Source organism: Camelus dromedarius, chromosome 27 (assembly GCF_036321535.1).
Source record: "Camelus dromedarius isolate mCamDro1 chromosome 27, mCamDro1.pat, whole genome shotgun sequence".
In the NCBI taxonomy this organism is placed as follows: Eukaryota; Metazoa; Chordata; class Mammalia; order Artiodactyla; family Camelidae; genus Camelus; species Camelus dromedarius.
This window is the reverse complement of record NC_087462.1, coordinates 9594426-9611345: the sequence shown is the minus strand read 5'-3', so window position 1 is coordinate 9611345 and position 16920 is coordinate 9594426. Positions and strand designations below refer to the sequence as shown.

General features: G+C 53.0%; 1 protein-coding gene across 10 annotated transcripts in view; it reads right to left on the bottom strand.

The window, feature by feature from the left end:
* MYO9B (myosin IXB) overlaps window positions 1-16920 on the bottom strand; it is an 83761-nt gene that overhangs the window by 14986 nt on the left and 51855 nt on the right. For 4 of the 10 annotated variants that reach the window (XM_064479966.1, XM_064479969.1, XM_064479976.1 and 1 more), the window contains exons 9-22: window positions 15805-15921; window positions 15405-15539; window positions 13917-14038; window positions 11934-12075; window positions 11408-11612; window positions 10623-10704; window positions 9478-9567; window positions 8057-8170; window positions 6645-6684; window positions 5457-5579; window positions 4483-4563; window positions 2555-2665; window positions 1174-1296; window positions 15-164 (exon numbers count right to left, since the gene is read on the bottom strand). In XM_064479966.1, the coding sequence (XP_064336036.1) occupies window positions 15-164; window positions 1174-1296; window positions 2555-2665; window positions 4483-4563; window positions 5457-5579; window positions 6645-6684; window positions 8057-8170; window positions 9478-9567; window positions 10623-10704; window positions 11408-11612; window positions 11934-12075; window positions 13917-14038; window positions 15405-15539; window positions 15805-15921 (1635 nt within the window). The remainder of the gene's footprint in view (window positions 1-14; window positions 165-1173; window positions 1297-2554; window positions 2666-4482; window positions 4564-5456; window positions 5580-6644; window positions 6685-8056; window positions 8171-9477; window positions 9568-10622; window positions 10705-11407; window positions 11613-11933; window positions 12076-13916; window positions 14039-15404; window positions 15540-15804; window positions 15922-16920) is intronic. The other 6 variants (XM_064479967.1, XM_064479972.1, XM_064479970.1 and 3 more) reach the window with 6 other exon arrangements.

Genomic DNA, 16920 nt, shown 5'->3' with positions numbered 1-16920 from the left:
GGCCCTCCCTGTACCTGGATGGTGACAGCTGCCCGCCTCATCTGCAGGAAGTGCCTGCGCTCCAGCACCATCCGGAACCAGCTCTGCAGGAGCAGGATCTTGCGCACTACCTCCCGGTGCAGTGTCTCCTGCAGGGCCTGCCGCTCTGTCTCCTTCAGGAAAACCTGGTGGCAGCGTGCAGGCAGGTCAGCATGGCCCCAGGACCCCTGTACTCAGGAGGTCTGCCCAGCCCGCCCTGGGCACGAGTGAGGCCAAGCTGGCGTGCTGACTGGCCTGACCAAGGGGAGCTTTTTTTTTTTTTTTTAAATATATATATATTTAGATATAATTCCCATAACCTAAAATTAACCGTTTAAAGTGAACAATTCAGTGGCATTTAGTGCAGTCACAACATTGTGAAACCATTACCTCTACCTAGCTCTGGTACGTTTTCATCACTCCAAGGGAAACTCTGAATCTACTAGCAGTCACTTCCTAATCCCCATCTCCCAACCCCTGGCAACCCCTAATCTGCTTTCTGTCTCTATGGATTTCCCCGCTCTGGACATTTCATTTAGATGGGATCACACACTAGGTGCCCTTTGGGTCTGGCTTCTTTCACTCAGCGTAATGTTTTCAAGGTTCATCCACATAAACATGTATCAGGGCTGAGTAATGTTCCATCATGTGAATGGCCCACATTTTGTTTATCCGTCATCTGCTGACGGATACGTGGGTGGTTTCTACCTTTTGGCAATTGTGACTAGTGCCGCTATGAATGTACATGTTTGCACCTGTTTTCAAAGTTCTTTTGGGGCGATACCTAGGCGTGGAATTGCTAGGTCACATGGTAACTCATGATTAACTTGTTGAGGGGCTGTGAGGGGACTTTTCCTATCAGGTAAAGCCCTGGTGCGGAGCTCCAAAGACTGCAATGGTTACTGACTGGCCCCTGAACACCCCGTGCTATGGTGTGATCGTCCCTTCTACATGCGAGAAAACGAGAAACAGGCCTGATGCCCGAGCCCCTCACACCTCAGGTGTGCTCCTCTGCCTTCCAGGAAGAAAGAACATGCCCCAGGAAAGGCAATTCCCCAGCAGAACCACTTATTTTTCAGCGAGTGGCTTGGGCCATGGGTGCAGTGGAAGGTGGGGTCCAAGTTGGCAGCCACCCTGAGGGGCCCGAGTGCTGACCTTGGTCTTGCCGATCTGGTAGCTCCTCTTGTCTATGTCCATCTTCTCCAGCAGGGCAGAGATGACCTCCCTGCAGGGCTGGGCGTTCTTGGGCAGCAGCACCTGGAACTGCTCTGTGAAATCCTGGGTGATTTTGGCCGAGAAAGGAGAATCCGAGTGAGTGTTTCTGCCACCAACAAGGAGACGGGGCTCTAGCAACTCCCTGGTCAAGCTGTTTCTAAAGCCAAAACTTCGTTTGCTGGGAATGGTACTGACAAATCCTGGACTTTCTGAAACAGTCTAAAGCTTAAGAAAGACTGTCGCAGACACAGAGTTCTAGATCTTTTAGTCAGTCAGGGAGTGACCATCGAGGGCCTGCTGGGTGCTGGTGTTGCTGGGGTGCAGCCAGGAGATGGAGATGCTCTTGGGGGCCAGGGGCTGTGAACTGTCAGAGGGCTGAACCACAGCTGGAGGCACGCCATTTTTAAGTAAAGAATTATGCAGATTTTTAAGAGCCAAACATTAGTGAAATGGACCAGTATTTCCCCCTTTTCGGTCATTTGCCTTTCCTATTTACACAGGATCAGAAAGGTGGTATTTCCATTCTGGGGATGAGAAAAGGGAAGCATGCCACAATGAAGCCATGGCCCTGAGGCCATGTGGGTAAAGCCTGAATGGGGACCAGGTGCTGCCACCTCTGGGCTCAGGCCCAGTGCTCACTTGAGCACCACACGGCTGGGGCCAGCTCCTGGCACAAGCCAGGGGTTCTTGACCTGGGCCGTGCTGATCCCTGGGGACGTTTGGTGATACGTGGAGACATCTTGGGTTGTCATAACTCGGGGAAACAGTGTCCCTGGCATCTTGTGGGTGGAGGCTGGGGATGCTGCTCAACACCCCATGGTGTGTAGGGCGGCCCTCACCACAGAGAATGACCCAGTCTCAAGTGTCAACGGTAACTGCTGTAATTTGGTCTTTACCAATTTGAGGTTATGAATGGTCCTCTGTGTTTCTAGAAAGCCCAGGGAGCCATCTCTGAGGTCATCACCTCCTTGGGCCTCAGTTTCCACACTGGGAAAATAGGAACCAGGGCCCCCCTGCTACTGGTTGGTAGAATAAAAGAGCTGGGTATAAAAGCGTCTACTAAAGAAGATGTGCGATAAAGGGCAGAGAGGCACAGGGATTGGCTTGTGCAGTTCCCTCTTCCCTGCTTGGTGTCACACACGTCTTAAGAGGAATCAGGCCCCCCACCATGAGAAAGAATGATCTGGTGCAAACGCCAACAGTGCCAGGATGGAGAAACCCTGGCGGAAAGTAACCTGCTGGGCTCATGCTCCAGAGAGATGCTCTCTCTGGAGGTGGTCAGCATCCCGAGCAGCCATGAGTGTGCATGAGTGCATCCTACCTGGAACGTGTACTTGGCACTGTAGCCCGACCTCCGGATCCGCACGGTCTCCAGCATGCCTGTGTAGCGCAGCTGCTGCAGCACCAGCTCGTCATTGAAGCACAGCTCTTTCTGAAACAGGATTGAACGATCAGGGCAGATGCCTGCAGGTGGCTGGGGATGGGGAGCCCTGGCGGGAGGTACTGATTCCCAAGTGACTGCGGTCCCTTGGGATTCCAGGTATGGAGGCAGTCAGGGCACACACGGGGGCCCCGGGCTTTTCTGGGAACATCCCAGCATGGGTCGCCAGCATGGCAGCCATGGGCACCTGGAGGATCTGGTTTTTTTCCCCTTGCTCCAGACATTCTTTTTGGAAGAAAGGTGGGGCCACTCAGCAGTCATGCCTAAGGCATTAATCTCTTCAAGAAAACTTGGTGTCTGATCTGCTCTATTCCCTGGTGCCCAGAAGACAGATGCCACTTCCTACTACCTAACTTAGGATAATATGCTGCAAAGACTTATCTTCTAAAGGCTCCGACCCAAACCTGTGCTGAACTCACGCTCTGCACCAGGTTATCAGAGTAAGTACTAGGGATTCAGCAGAGAGAACATACTACCAGGCCGCCGTGGGAGGGGTCACAGGAGAGGGGACCCTGGACTAGATCTGAGGGCTGAGGAGAGGCTGGCAAGGGGAGGAGGGTGGGGAGCAGCCAAGTGAATGCCCAGAAGAGGGAAGGGGAAGCTGAGGGGTGGGCAGGGACGCAGGGAGATGCTTGCTGCTGGAGGCGTAGGGGCAAGGGGGAGGAGGGGCTGAAATGAGGCTGACTCAAGGCTTCGAGTCCAGAGCTCAGGAGCCTGGACTCCACACTGGCAGCTGTTATTTTAAGTGGATGGAGGGGAGGGAATGGCATGAGGGAAGGGTTGTCACGATGGGGCGGGGTGGGATGCTTCTGGCATCTGGTGGGCTCTTGGAGACCAAGGATGCTACTCGATACTCTAAAAAGCATAGGACAGCCTCCCCAGAGCAAAGAACGATCTGCAGGCGTGGCCCCTGCTCAAAGCAGGTGTCGATGGAGTGTTCTTGAGCTGCCCAAAGCTGAAGTAAGAATCCTAACGGGAGAAGGGGGCCTGATTCTGCTGTGGGAGGAAGGTGCGGGATGACAGACACCTTCTCTGAGACACCGCTGGGGGGACCAGGAACGGGAAGGGAGAGGAGGAGATAGCACAAGTCCAGGTCCTCACCCGGGAGGACGGAAGCCATGAACCTGGCAGGGACGAGCCGGGCTTGGCATGTTAGCAGTGTGTCCTGGGAGCAGGGACAAGCCAGGGAAACAGGAAGAGTAGAGACAGAGCGTGAGTGAACAGCGTCTCCAGGAGGCTCGTGCCTAGAGATCCACTTTTGCCCAGGAGGGAGCCCAGATTCCAAATGGCCCCCAACAAAGTCCCGGAGGAGATGGAATGGCTGGTGGACCCCTGGGGTGAAGCAAGCCTGGCAGTAAGGGCTGAGAGGCGCTGGGGGCCCCCACTGGGGGTCCATGAGTCTTTCCAGAAACTTAAGGATGAGCAGCAGGCTCTGTGCTCTTGTTGCCCGATGTCAGCCTCTTCCTTCCAGTCCTCTCTCTGCACTGGCTGCTTCTGAGATGTATCTAAAGAGCATCCCTGACCTGCTCTTCCTTGAGCAAACTTTCTCTGGGGCCTCTCCATGTTCCAGATGATGTCCCTGCCCTTGGCTGGTCACCAGGCCACCCTTGCTGCCTCCTATTGACCCTCCTCCACTCCTAGCTAGCAACAGATGTTTAGTTCCCGAAACCTGTGTGAATATTTGGCTCCTTGAGGACTCTCCTGACCAACCCTCCCCCCTTTGCACTAAGACACACAGGAACACCCAGCACTAAGTCACCAGATCCCAGCTTGGTGTTCACCCCTCAGGAGATGTGGGAGCCTCTCACCTTCTCAGCGTTGGAGCGGATGCAGCGGATGAAGAAGGGCTCCGCCTTCCCCAGTGCCTCCAGGAGCTTATTAAGGGATGTCTGGGGAAAGAGAGGGAAGGTGCTGAGCTGGGACCCCCAGGGGCACACCCCTCAGTGGGACGGGACCCAGGTCATCCGCCTGCATCGGCGGTGGGGGCGTCTATGTCGATGTGGGACATGGGAGGTTGCAACTGGACCTTCCGACCAGAGGCTGTGTCACCCCAGGGTCCCTGTGGCTGAGAGCTGCCATCCTCCCAGGTCACCCAGCTCTCCTTTCTGTTTTAAGTGAAAGGTGAGGAGAAGGTGGTGGAACCAGATAAATTCTTTCTAGGGACTTAAAACATGTGTCAGCCTCAGAAGGGGCCACAGAATCAATGATTTTGGTCTTTGGCCTGCTGTTTCCAAAAAGGATCTGTGGGAGTTCCTACATGAGGTAATGACAAAAAAGCTGAAGTGGAAACAGAAGACGCAGATTGAGGAAAATGGGAAAGAACAAAAAAGAAAAAATGGTGAGGATCAGCAGCCATCGGACCCCCCCTGAAAAAGTAGGAAAAAAGTGTCCCTGAGCTTCCTGGCAACCAGGGTAAAAGGGGAAATACGACCTAAGGACACAGTTCAGTGGTCACATTAACTCACATGCTTAACTCGAGTTTCTTTTAACATGGTGGTTCTCAACCAAGGGCGATTCTGTTCCCCCAGGGGCATTTGGCAATGTCTGGAGACTTTTTGGTTGTCACCACTGGAGAATGCTACTGGCATCTCGTAGGTGAAGGCCAGGGATGCTGTTCAACACCCCACAACACATAGGAAGGCCCCCACCATGGAGGATAACCCAACCCCAAATGTCAAGCAGTGCCAAGGTCAGGAACCCCGGTGCTGGGTTTGTTTTGGCTGAGCCACGCGAGCGTCAGGCTGGGTTAAGTGCCGCCTCCTGCCCCTGCTGGACCGCCTACCTGGAACTGGGCGCTGATGCTGGGTGGTTTCTTCTTCTTGTGCAGGTGCAGCAGGGACTTAGTGGTGCGGTCGTGCAGGGTCATACTGATGATGAGCTTCAGGGATTTGGAGTCCAGCAGGTTCTAGAACAGACACTCAGGGTCTGGCCTGCCCTCCCAAAGCCCCAGAGGGCACCGGGAGACATTGCAGACATCCCCAGAGCCAGGACAAGGCCCCCCGCGGTGGCAGCTCTTAGGATCAGTCTTGGGACTGTGCTGTCAGAGAGGAGGTAGGGGCAGGTGGGTCTGGGGGGCAGCCAGGGTAACTGGAGGACTGAGCTGGGCTGTGACCTGTGGATGGTGCTGCTTCCAGGAGGGCTGATTACAGCCTCTTGTGGTCTGAGTGCCCAGAAGCCGAGAGCTACAGAGTGCTGCCTTCATTCCACACAGCTCAAGGGGTGCCAAGAGCCCCGTGTTTCCACACGCACTCATCCGGCCCATCCTCCCACATGCGCCAACCCTTACTATCGCTGATGAGCGGGACTAGGGCTGTCTCATCTGTTGGCCAGACGGAGGGGTTGCCCTTACGCTTTTGCTAACTTTATAATCCGTCTGCACGCTGTACATGGAGACTAGCCAGTGTCTGGGTGCACTTGACCCAAGGCTGGCAGCTGGGGTCTTGGCTGCCAGTGATGCCCAGCTGTCCCCTTTCTGGCAGAACCACCCTGGCTGAAGGGCCACCTCTCCCTGGATGCCCAGAAGGTGCTGCATCCCATCCCGCCCTCTGGAGGTGGTTCGCAGCTAAAGATCTCCTATGTAGGGGTATGACAGGGTCCCATTGCCTCTTGACAAGATAAGCTCTGTGGTGCAGTTAACACTCCTGGGATCCGTGGGGAATCAGGCTGAGCCCACCTCCCCTCAACCCTGTCTCAGGTTTCTCCTGGGAGCTCCCCACTACACACCACTTGTGCCAAGTTCCCCATCACAGCCCTGCTTTCTAGGAAACCCAAAGAGACTTCCAAATCATTTCAATAGGAGACACATTTTTTTAAGAGAGGAAGGGGGAGATGGTGAGAAAGAGAAGGAACAAAAGAAGCCAGAGAAGTTAAAAGCCTCCCCCCCACCCTGTTTTCCAAAAGGGTTAAAAAAAAAAAAAAAGACGAGCCAGGTGCCCGCAAGGCAGTGTTAGACGGTGACGCGCGTGTTTACCTTTGGAATGATCTGCTTTTGTTTGATACCTTTACTTTTCCTGTCAAAATATTAAAAACGGTTTTGTGAACACAAGGGACACGCAGTCTGGATCTGGGTTAGTTCAGCAAGCCACGCCTTGCGGGTTAGATGGAGCCAGAAGAGAGAGAGTAGGGACTCTAGGGGCACAAGTGCAACGAGGCCGCCGCCTCGCCAAGGACCTGGTGGGCTCCCTGTGCGTGTAGGGGGTGCTCCTGTGACTGTGCGCAGTGGCCTTGCTGGGCCAGCGGCTGCCCCGGGGTGGCAGGAGCACCTGGCGTGGGGGCTGGCTGCTAACAGGGCACAGCGTGCATCTGCGCAGGGCCGCTCTGGGAGAGCTGACGGAAATCACAAAGGGATGGTGGGATGCCCCAAACGGGGCTTCGAGGGATCCCGCGTGGCCCTGACGCCTATGGGTGTCCCAGCTCTATTTGCTGTATGTTGGCAAACGCCAAGCAGGCCCACAGCAACCCTTCTAGACCCCCCCGAAGCAGGGCAAGGGTCTACCTCCTAGAGATCTGAGATGGGGCCTGGATAGGGGTGCCTTCTGGACTTGAACTAGTGGAAGGTTAAAAATGAAAGCTGATCTTCTGGCCAAGGGAGGGGGGACGACCCCCATATTCTCAGATACTTTAGGAATCTTGTGGGAAGAGAAAGGTTTTTTAAAAAGCTGCAGCTTGGCCTGTTTTAAAGACCCGCTGAGGAAATGGTGCCCCACAGACCTGCGAGACGCTCAGCCGGGAGTTCTTTGTGTGTCAGGTTTCATCTTAAACCCCGTGGGGTGGAATAAGGCATAATAAAAATGACTTTGCAAACGGGCCCCACTGCAGGCACGAGCTTCACTCTCGGCCGGCCTGAGCCCTGCGTGGCCGCCTGCCTGGTATGAAAATCATCACTCCTGCTTTGTAGACACGGGCCAAATGCTCAGAGCACTCAGGTCACGCAGTGAGTTAGCGGGAGGTCCAAACCCTATCTGCGTGGTTTCTGGCCCTTACTACCACGTCATGCCCACGATGCAGGGTCATGGGCCGCAAAATTGCACACCCTGCTACTGACGGCTGCTGTGTAAACTTGCAGTGGCAAAGGTGGTGGGGGTGGGAGGGGAAGCAAGCCTTGCTCTGCACGTTTTGGGGGCAGAAAATCAGATGCTTCATGGGAGGAGTGTTCCTGTGAAGCTATGCTGGGCAATGGGGAGCTGGCAAGGATATGGGTCACAGCGCAGACACAGGGGCGGGAGGATTACGAGGACCACTTAGCGGCGCCTGGCGTGAGAACGGAACCACAAAGCAGCACAGCATTTAAAGCGGCTGACTCAGCGTTACAGGAACAGGGAGCGGGGAGGCAGTCGTTGCACTTGTGGGAGAAGGGGGTGCCCGCAGCCTGGGGGGACTCACTGGATGAAGGTGCGGGGTTTCTGGAGCCGACTGAGGGACTGGAGAAGCCTACGGGGATCCTCACCCTGCCAGGGCAATCCTTTGATGGTCTTGATGATTTGGTCATGCAAATCGCTGGGGGGTGGGGGGAGGGGGGTGCAGTGACAGAGAGAAGACTGAGTTAGAGCAGCGGCCCGCCACCTGGGGGTCCCTGGCGCAGTCGGGACCGTCCCTAGGCCACTGGAGCCAAAACATGCAGCCCGGAGCCTGCACGCTGCTGCCACTCCCTCCTCCACAAAGAAGGGAGGTTCGGACAGGAGTGGCTGCCCACATCCAGAAGGCTCCTTCCTCCTCTGTAGTGGGGTGCGAAGTGTGGCTAGGCCACTTTGAGCTAAACAGAGATTGCAACATGGCATCTCGGATTGTTGGAAAAGGCTTCATGTTTAACAGCCGTTTGCAGACCGTAAAAAAGCATCAAGGGGCTACTGAAAACAGAAGATCGGGAGGTCTCTGTGGGAGGCAGCACTTCAGTTTCTCTTGGCATTTCTGTGGCCACATGTCAGCCTCTAAGAAATGCCTTGGGAGGAATGAATTGGAATTCACACAGGGGTTATCGAATGGGGCGATGCTGGCCCTTCCCCTGCCACCTCCCCCAGGGGATGCTTGGTTGTCCCAACTGGGAGAGGGGGCCCTACTAGCACCTGCTGGGAGAGGGCCAGGGATGCTGCTCAGTTCCCTACAATGCACAGGACATCCCACCAGAGTGACCCCGCAGAGGGCCGAGGGTGAGAAACCTTAGTTGAATTCAACCTTATCAGCTTTATTTCATTTGATCTCCATGAGTTCAGGGCTGAGCATACATCTTGGGTGTGAGAATAAGAATGGCTTTGAGAAAACGGAATGCTCTGAAAAATGGACGGTCGTGAAAAATGTCTAGATCATAAATGTTTTGGACAGTAAGTACTTCTGGAAATGAGGTAGCAATGACTACAGGATGAGCCGGAAGGTTTTTTGTTTTTTGCTTTTATCTTTTTTAATTCCTCATTTCAGTTATTTTAAATACATGTTTAAGCTCCGGGCAGTTGGCCTGGGAAGACCCCGATCAGCAGCCCCTTGTCTGTGTTCCATGCACCATGCCCTGGGTCCGGATGGCTGCACTTACCTCTGCTCCCTTGCCCTCCAGGGAGGCACAGAGCAAAGACAACAGAGGGGTCACATTTCACCTCTGCCCCTTGAGCGGTCAGTGCAGCAGCCAGAGCACCCACCAAGGCCCATGGCTTCAGCCCACACCCCCCTGACCAGGCCAAATCTGGCGAGAGTGGCCCCCAGCGTGTCGATGCCCTCTCTTTTGGCTCTGGATGCTGAGCTGAGCACCTCAGGACAATAGCTCCTCTTGGCATGCCTCCCTGGTCTCAGGTTCGAAGTCCCTTGTTTCTACTTACTTCTTGCTTTCATAGAAAGCAATGATGTCCTCAAAAGCGTTAATATCGAACTCCTCAGAGCCGTCAAATGAGAAATCTAGCATTGAACAGCTGAAAGGGAGAATCTGTATAAACTAAATGCCCTCTTGGGGTGGGACTCGCAGCCCCAGGGGCCAGGCCCTAGGGAGACCAGGTAGGTCAGGGGCCACTTTCAAATAGGGGAAAGTGGTTTTTTGTTTTTGTTTTTCCTCTTCTCTCCTTTTGGCTGATTTAAAAGCGCACCTTTTTAAAAGCAGGAAAATGACATTGCGCTTTCAGACAAATGGCGCATGGTCGCTTACCGAGGTGCTAGTTCTACCTCCACACATGTGCCTTTATGAATCTCTTGGAGCAGTTTTTATTACAAAGTACTCAAAAATAAAATGACTCTTTCGGGTCTGAAAATTTAGTGACTTGCTCCTTGGGAATCCGTGAGTCTTGAGGAAGAAGTTGGGGACTCAGCTGCCCCAGGGCTTTTGCACACCCTGCCTGCTTTGTCTGGCCCAACTGGCCCCTTCTCAATGCAGCCTGCCTGGCTCCCTCAGGCTGCCAGAGGCTTCCCTCCTCTGGCTTTGTCATGGCCTCAGGTGACTGTCCAGTGTGGCTTTTTCCGCCCCACCTTCCTGGAAGCACAGGCCCACTCACTTTTACACTCAGTACTAACTGGGGTACATGGAGGACCCCTGGTCTTTGCTAGGTGGTCAAAAGACACCCCGTGTCATCTCACGTGCAATGATGAGTCTGTGTTTCTGACTGAGAGTGAAGTAACTTAGCAAATCTGCTTTCGGGACACCCCGGTCAGGCTAAGGGAGGAAATACTCTTAATTTAAGAGACCACAGCCCTTTGGCCCCACCCGCCAATGGTCATGACCAGTCATGAAAAGGATCCTTTGTAAACTGAGCTGCCCACACCTCCCCAGAGCGGATGATGCACGAGGCCTGCCTCTGTGCGCAGAAACGCAGCAACCAGATGCCATTACTTCTGAGTCTTTCTGGTTCAAGTGGCCTCTGGGTTCCTTATTCAGGTCAACCTAGACCTGCGTTTCAGAGTGTCGGATTTCTGGCGCTGTTTTAAACAATGCTGCTGTCTACCGGCTAAGGATGGGACAAATCAAGGGCTCGCTCACCGGTACAGTTTTTCTGACGGGGTGCTGGCTCCTCTGTGCAGCTCTCCCAGGTGACTTCGGGCACCAGAGCTGCCCAGACCTGCTGGGGACACAGAGTGTATGGAGTTTGTTGGGTGGTGGTGGGGTCACCTGGGGCCTGAAGGGCTTTGGAACTTTTCCATGGAGACTGTGATCCTGACTTAAATCCGTTAAAAAAAAAAAAAAAAAAGCCTGACACTTAAACCTGGGCAGAACAGGGAACCAAGAAGCATTCCATTCCCCCCCAAAACAGTACCGCATCTATTTTCTACTCAGAAAGGCTTTAACCTTTTGGTCTTCCTTTTAATCGACACCTTTCCTAAAACGGAACGCTGGCTGTGGCTGGTATCTGGAGCTGAGTCACCCCGAGAGAGCCACTCAGCCCTTCTGGGTCTCAGGCTGTCCTTACAGAAAAATTATGATACACACCTTGATGCCTTGTGATGACAAGGAGGTTAAATTATACACCCTGCTACAGAATTTCCCGTTGGCATGAGAAAAGAATTTGGGAGCTAGATAGAGGTGCTAGTAGTACAACGTTGGGAACATGGTAAATGCCACGAAAATTTACACTTTAAAATGGACTATGAGCAGGGGTTGGGGGTATAGCTCAGTGGTAGAGCATGTGCTTAGCATGCTTGAGGTCCTGCATTCAATCCCTAATACCTCCACTAACAAAAAAAAAGACAAAAAAAAAAAAAAAAAAAAAAAAAAAGGACTATGAACGTCCCCCTCTCGACAGTGACATGAGTGGGGACCCCTCCTACCTGCAGCCTTCTCGGCCCTCTCAGCCCGAAGGCGCCCAGCCTCCCGGAGCACAGCCATGGCCTGGATGGCGGCCCGGAGCACCGCCCAGCGGAACACGGCTACCGGGTCCATGCCGATGAGCTCCCGCACGTAGGAGCTGTCGCTGCCCCGCAGGAGGGCCACGATGTCCGGCCGCATGTAGTCCATGTTCTTCTCCCGGAAGTCCTGGAGGGGGAACGTTCGCGGGTAGTCATTTGCCAGTGCTGGCCGAGGCCCCAGGGGCCAGCACGGGAGGAAGGGCTGGCAGTGGGGCGGGGCCCATCTCAACGAGAGAGAGGCAGTTCCTGCCTGTGAGGCCCTGGACAGTAGAGCCCGAGGTTTGACGCTGGGTCTGAGCGCCCTGGAACCTCGGCCAGCAAAACCGATCAAGAAGAGGGACGGAGCAAGTGCCGGAGGGAAGGGGCCCCCAGGGCACCCACATGGTCCCCTTCCCGCCTCCCAGACAGAGCGTGACTTGACTGACAATGGAGACAGACAGATGCCTACCTTGATCTGATATTTCACCTTCCCTGCGAAGTGCTGGATGATGAACGCCGGCTCCATGACGGGCGTGCCGAGGAAATACCTGTTGTCCTCGTGCTGCTGTTTGAACTTGGCCAGCAGGGTCTGGCTCGTGGCGTGGGGAAAGCTGGGAAGAAGATTGGAGACCTTTAATGGCAGGGACAGCGGCTGGGCACCCGCTCTGCAATCCAGGTTGTGGACCCTCCACGGATGAGGTGGGCAGGTGCTCAAGCTGCTCTGGGTTGAGCACGTGGCCGAGGGTGGGGAACCTCTGCTTGGTTTGCAGAGGCCCAGGGCAAAGGGATGCACTCAGGGCTGTGGAGCGAACTTGGAACTGGTAGAGCAGCCCAGTGCCCAGGGCGGGTGGCCCATGAGAACGTTCGGTTCCAGGCAAGACTGCGACCTGGGCCCATCATGGTGCAGCTCCTGGAATTATCCCGGGCCTGGGTGACTTCTGGTTGCAGGTGGGTCTGTACCTGGATGCTTAGAGTGGGTCTTGCCTGTGCTCCCTTATTAGAGGGAGGGGCCGGGGGCAGAATAAGGGAGCCGTTGTACCTGGCTGTTTCGGCCTCCCAGGAAGAAAATGCCACTGTTGGCTTTGGTAATGCCCTGCCTGTGCCTGGCCTCACCACAAACACAGGCAGCAGAATGTGCCTCCAAATCCCCAATGCCCAGCTTCATGACTTCATGGGGGGCACGGGTGAGATTCTTTAGCTATGAGGCACATCTTTTCCAGCGCCAGGGTGTGGAGAGAGAGACACCCGTTCACTCAGTTGTGGAAATAAGTAACATTTCAACATACTATTTTAGGAAATCCCATTCAATGCACACATACAAAAAAAAAAATCCATGATGGACTGAAATAGCAAGATTTTAAACAAAGACAGATCTGACCCTGCTCAGCTGGGCCCTGCCTCACATGCCTTCCCCAGATCCGTCTCTGGGAATTTCCTGGGAGTGACGACTCAGCCCATTCTAGCACCTTGACCCCAAGCTGAACATTCTCTCCCCAGATCCCGGCCTAGAATGGGTGTGTCTCTCCTGTCCCGGGTGGGACTTGGTCTGAGGCAGGAGGTGAGCCTGATTTACCCCAGCCCTGAGGGGCCTGATAAGGTTGTTGATAAAAAGACGTGTCCTCGTCCTGACCCCTCAGAACCTGTGTATGTGACCCTGTTGCGAAACAGGTCTTTGCAGATATAATCAACTTAAGATGAGGTCATTAGGGTGGGCAGTAATTCAATACCACTGGAGTCTCTATAAGAGGAGATGAGATGGAGAGAAGGTGCTGTGGCTAGTAAGGCAGAGACTAGAGTGATGCAGCCACAAGCCAAGAACACCTGGAGCCCCGGAGGCTGGAAGATGCAAAGAAGGATCCTCCCCTAGAGCCTTGGGAGGGAGCATGGCCCTGTTCACATCTTGACTTTGGCCCATCACTACTGATTCTGGACTTCTAGTCTCCAGAACTGCCAGAGAATAGATCTGTTGTTTTAGGCTGTCTGCTCTGTGGCCATTTTCTATAGCAGCCACAGGAAGTAAGTTCAGCAAGTGAATTTTAGTGACTGTGATTTCAGGAACTCCGGCTGGGTGACTGAGCACGAAGCACCTTAAAGATACCCTGTCCAGGCTACATTGTGTCCTCAGGGGAGAGTCTGGCATCTGGGCCCCTGATTCTATGCATTGCCCTTTGTTTGCAAGGAGGCACCGACCCTGTGCTCAGCGTCTAGATTCAGGTTCCATGATCTTCCCCCGAGAACTCCCAGGTGGGTGTGTTTCTGAGTTCACAGTGATTGAGAGCGTTAATAGTTCTGTGGTGAAATATTCTGCAAACATGAGATCACGATTTCTGGTCATGTGAGTATGAGCAACTCAGCCGTTCTCAGGATGGTGTGGACTCAGGGTGAGGCTCTGGGGTTGTGGAACAGGACTGAGTGCCCAGATCTGCGGACACACGGGGCGGTGGATACTTACTTGCTCTCTTCGTCCAGCAGATAGAAGAGGCCGGTGGGCTTCTTGCTGATAAGATGGATGCAGCCAACATTGTCTGTGTAGTCGATGTTGTGCCACGAGATCCCTTCGCTCTGGTACTCCTCCTGTGGGGTCCGAGGGGCATCCGGTTAGCTCATCAGTTCACAGACACATTAATACTGACGGAGCACACGCCGTATGTAAACAAAGTGTATTTACGTATGCACGCACATGTTTATATAAAACATAACATTTATATTTAATGTAGTTATTTCCATATTAAATTAATATATATTAACTGTAATATAACATATAGTTAATATATATTAAATACATTTAATGTAAAAAATAAAATGTATTTAATATATGTTAAATATATTTAATAAGTTAATAAGCATATAAATATGTGTGAATAACATAGAATGTGTATTAAAATGCCAATAGGAATACATTAATATGTAAAATTATTAGATAAATTAACAATTACCTACAGGAAATAGAACATACATTTTCTAAGATCTATCACAGCAAAGTGCTTAGAATTCCACTTAAAATCACTCAGGGGTCGGCAAACTTCCTTTGTAAAGGACCAGACGGTAAATATATTAGGCTTCACGAGCTCGGGGGTGTCTGCATGATTACTCGGCTTTGCTGTTGTAGCCAGAGAGCGGCCACAGAGGCTACGTGAACAAATGGGCGTGGCCACATGCCGGTACCTTTCACCTGCCCGGCTCTGGAATCACAATGTCCAATAGCCGTATAATGTGAGTGCCCTGTATCACTTCAAATTTTCTAACAGCCACATTAAAAAATGTAAAAAGAAACAGGTGAGGCTAACGTTTAACAACAGACTTAACTTAATCCAACACATCAAAGGTGTATGATTATGTCAACATGTAACTGATATAAAAAATTATCGATGAGACATTTTACATTCTCCTCCCACTCTGAATCCCACACTACGTCTTTGCAATACACTGTGTATTTTGCTCTTCTTGCACAAATCCATTTGGACCAGCCATGTTTCAAGTGAGAAACGTTGAGTTTTGGCCAGAAGGCATGATAGTAAAATTAGCCAACTATCTATATAAATCAATCAGTTTTCTTTCCGTGTCGGAATCAATCATGTGGAGGATGATACTTGGGTAAAGACGGCTGGCTATTTAGCAGTGAAAAGACATGTAAGAAAGGCTATTATTTCGCTGATAAAAGCAAATCCTTACAGCGCAACTCAGTTTCTCTCCCACTGAAAGGACTTTAACGTTTGAGCAGAGAAAAGGTACAAAATTGGCCCCAAATATCCCTGACATTTGCCTCATCCTGGGCTGGGGGGTTGGGGAAGGGAGCAGGATTTTTCCCGGACTCTCCCTTTTTTGCAGAGAAGAATTCTGGGGCAGTTTTGCTGACAAACCAGGCCCCAAGGGAGATCCCGGTTCTGGCTCATTCCGCTCCCCCTTGGGCTGGATGGCCCAGGAGCTGGTATTTCCTTACCTGCTCCAGTTTAAAAATGTGCTGGTTGAAGTAATACTGGAGCTGCTCGTTGGCGTAGTTGATGCAGAATTGCTCAAAACTGTTCCTCTCGAAGTCTTCAAACCCAAAGATGTCGAGGACCCCGATGGACAAGCACTGGGGGAGGCGGAGGAAGCGGTTATTACTGGTAGATCCTCCTGTGGGAGCAATCTGTTTGGTGGTGAGGGCCTGCTCTGCTGTTGCTGCCTAGGACCCCATAATACGAAACAAGGAGCCCTGTGTTCTCATTCTGAGCTGGGCCCCAAGAATTGCATCCCATCCCGTTCCCTGGGAGGAATCTGCCTCTCGCCCGATGATGCTGAGTGTGGCCGCCTTGGCTCCCGATGTCACCAGTCTCCGGCGGAGGGTGTGTGGCACTCACTGAGACGGACTCTTCCATGTCCTTCTTGTTAAGGAGGGCGTGGTTGATCCGTAGCACGATCCAGTCGAATAGGGCGCTGTACAGTGACTTGGCCATGGAGTCACGGGCGGTGATGGCCTGTGGGGCACAGAGGGGGAGTCACACCTTTGCAGAGAGGGCCCCAAGGTCTGCACACGTTGGGAGATGGAGGTGGTGACCTTCCACACTCAGCTCATCCAACGCACCCCCTCTCACCTTACATGCCATCCCGTCAGCTTGGACGCCCTTGCACACCCACGAGTGAAGCGTGAAGCCCTGACCCAGCGGCCTGTGGTTTGGCCAAGTCTTTCTCTCTCCTTGGAACTCCTAAGTCTCTCTCCCTCCTCGGAGCTGAGGTGGGAACGCCGGCTCAAGGAAGGCGCCGTGGGAGAACTAACCATGAGGCTGAGCTAGGTTCAAAGCCAGGCCCCCTGCAGTTCTGGGAGGCCCATGAGGCCGCCTCTGGGGGCCTAAAAGCAGTGATGGCTTTTACAGTTTTTTTTAAAAAGGCTTGTTTGAGGTCAAATTTACACATAAGAAATTCCTTTTTTGTATGTTCTCAGATCTAAGTTGTGACAAGACTTCTTCGGCTGCTATCAAGATCTAGAACAAGTCCCTCTGGTTTTCAGGAAATGGGGTCAGGAGGGACGCAGCCCCAGTGCCTGAAGTTTTTCCGTTCAGCTCAACACCTCTGGGGGGCAGCCGTGCTGCGGTCTCAGGTGACCTGCAGCCACTTTCTTGTACCACGGCTGGGTGCCTTTACCCACTCGAGCTCTGCCTGCCCAAACAGCTTCCACCATCAGCTAAAAACCTCCCCACCCCCGTGGCTAGGTACTTTCCTGCTGCTCTCCACGCTGCAAAGTCACATTGCTCTTGAGGTGTAAAAACGCAAGAAAAACTCGCCCCAGAGAAAACATCCAGGCTTGGGCAAAGGCCATAGAGAGGTACCTTATCAAGACTGAGGGGCCCATGCGATGCTTCTAAAGGTCATACTCAAGCCCTGGGGTTGACAAACTTTTTCTGGCAAGGGCCAGTCAGCCTCTGTTGAACTACTCAGCTCTGTCACTGCGGCAGGAGAGCAGCGTGTCAATGAATGGG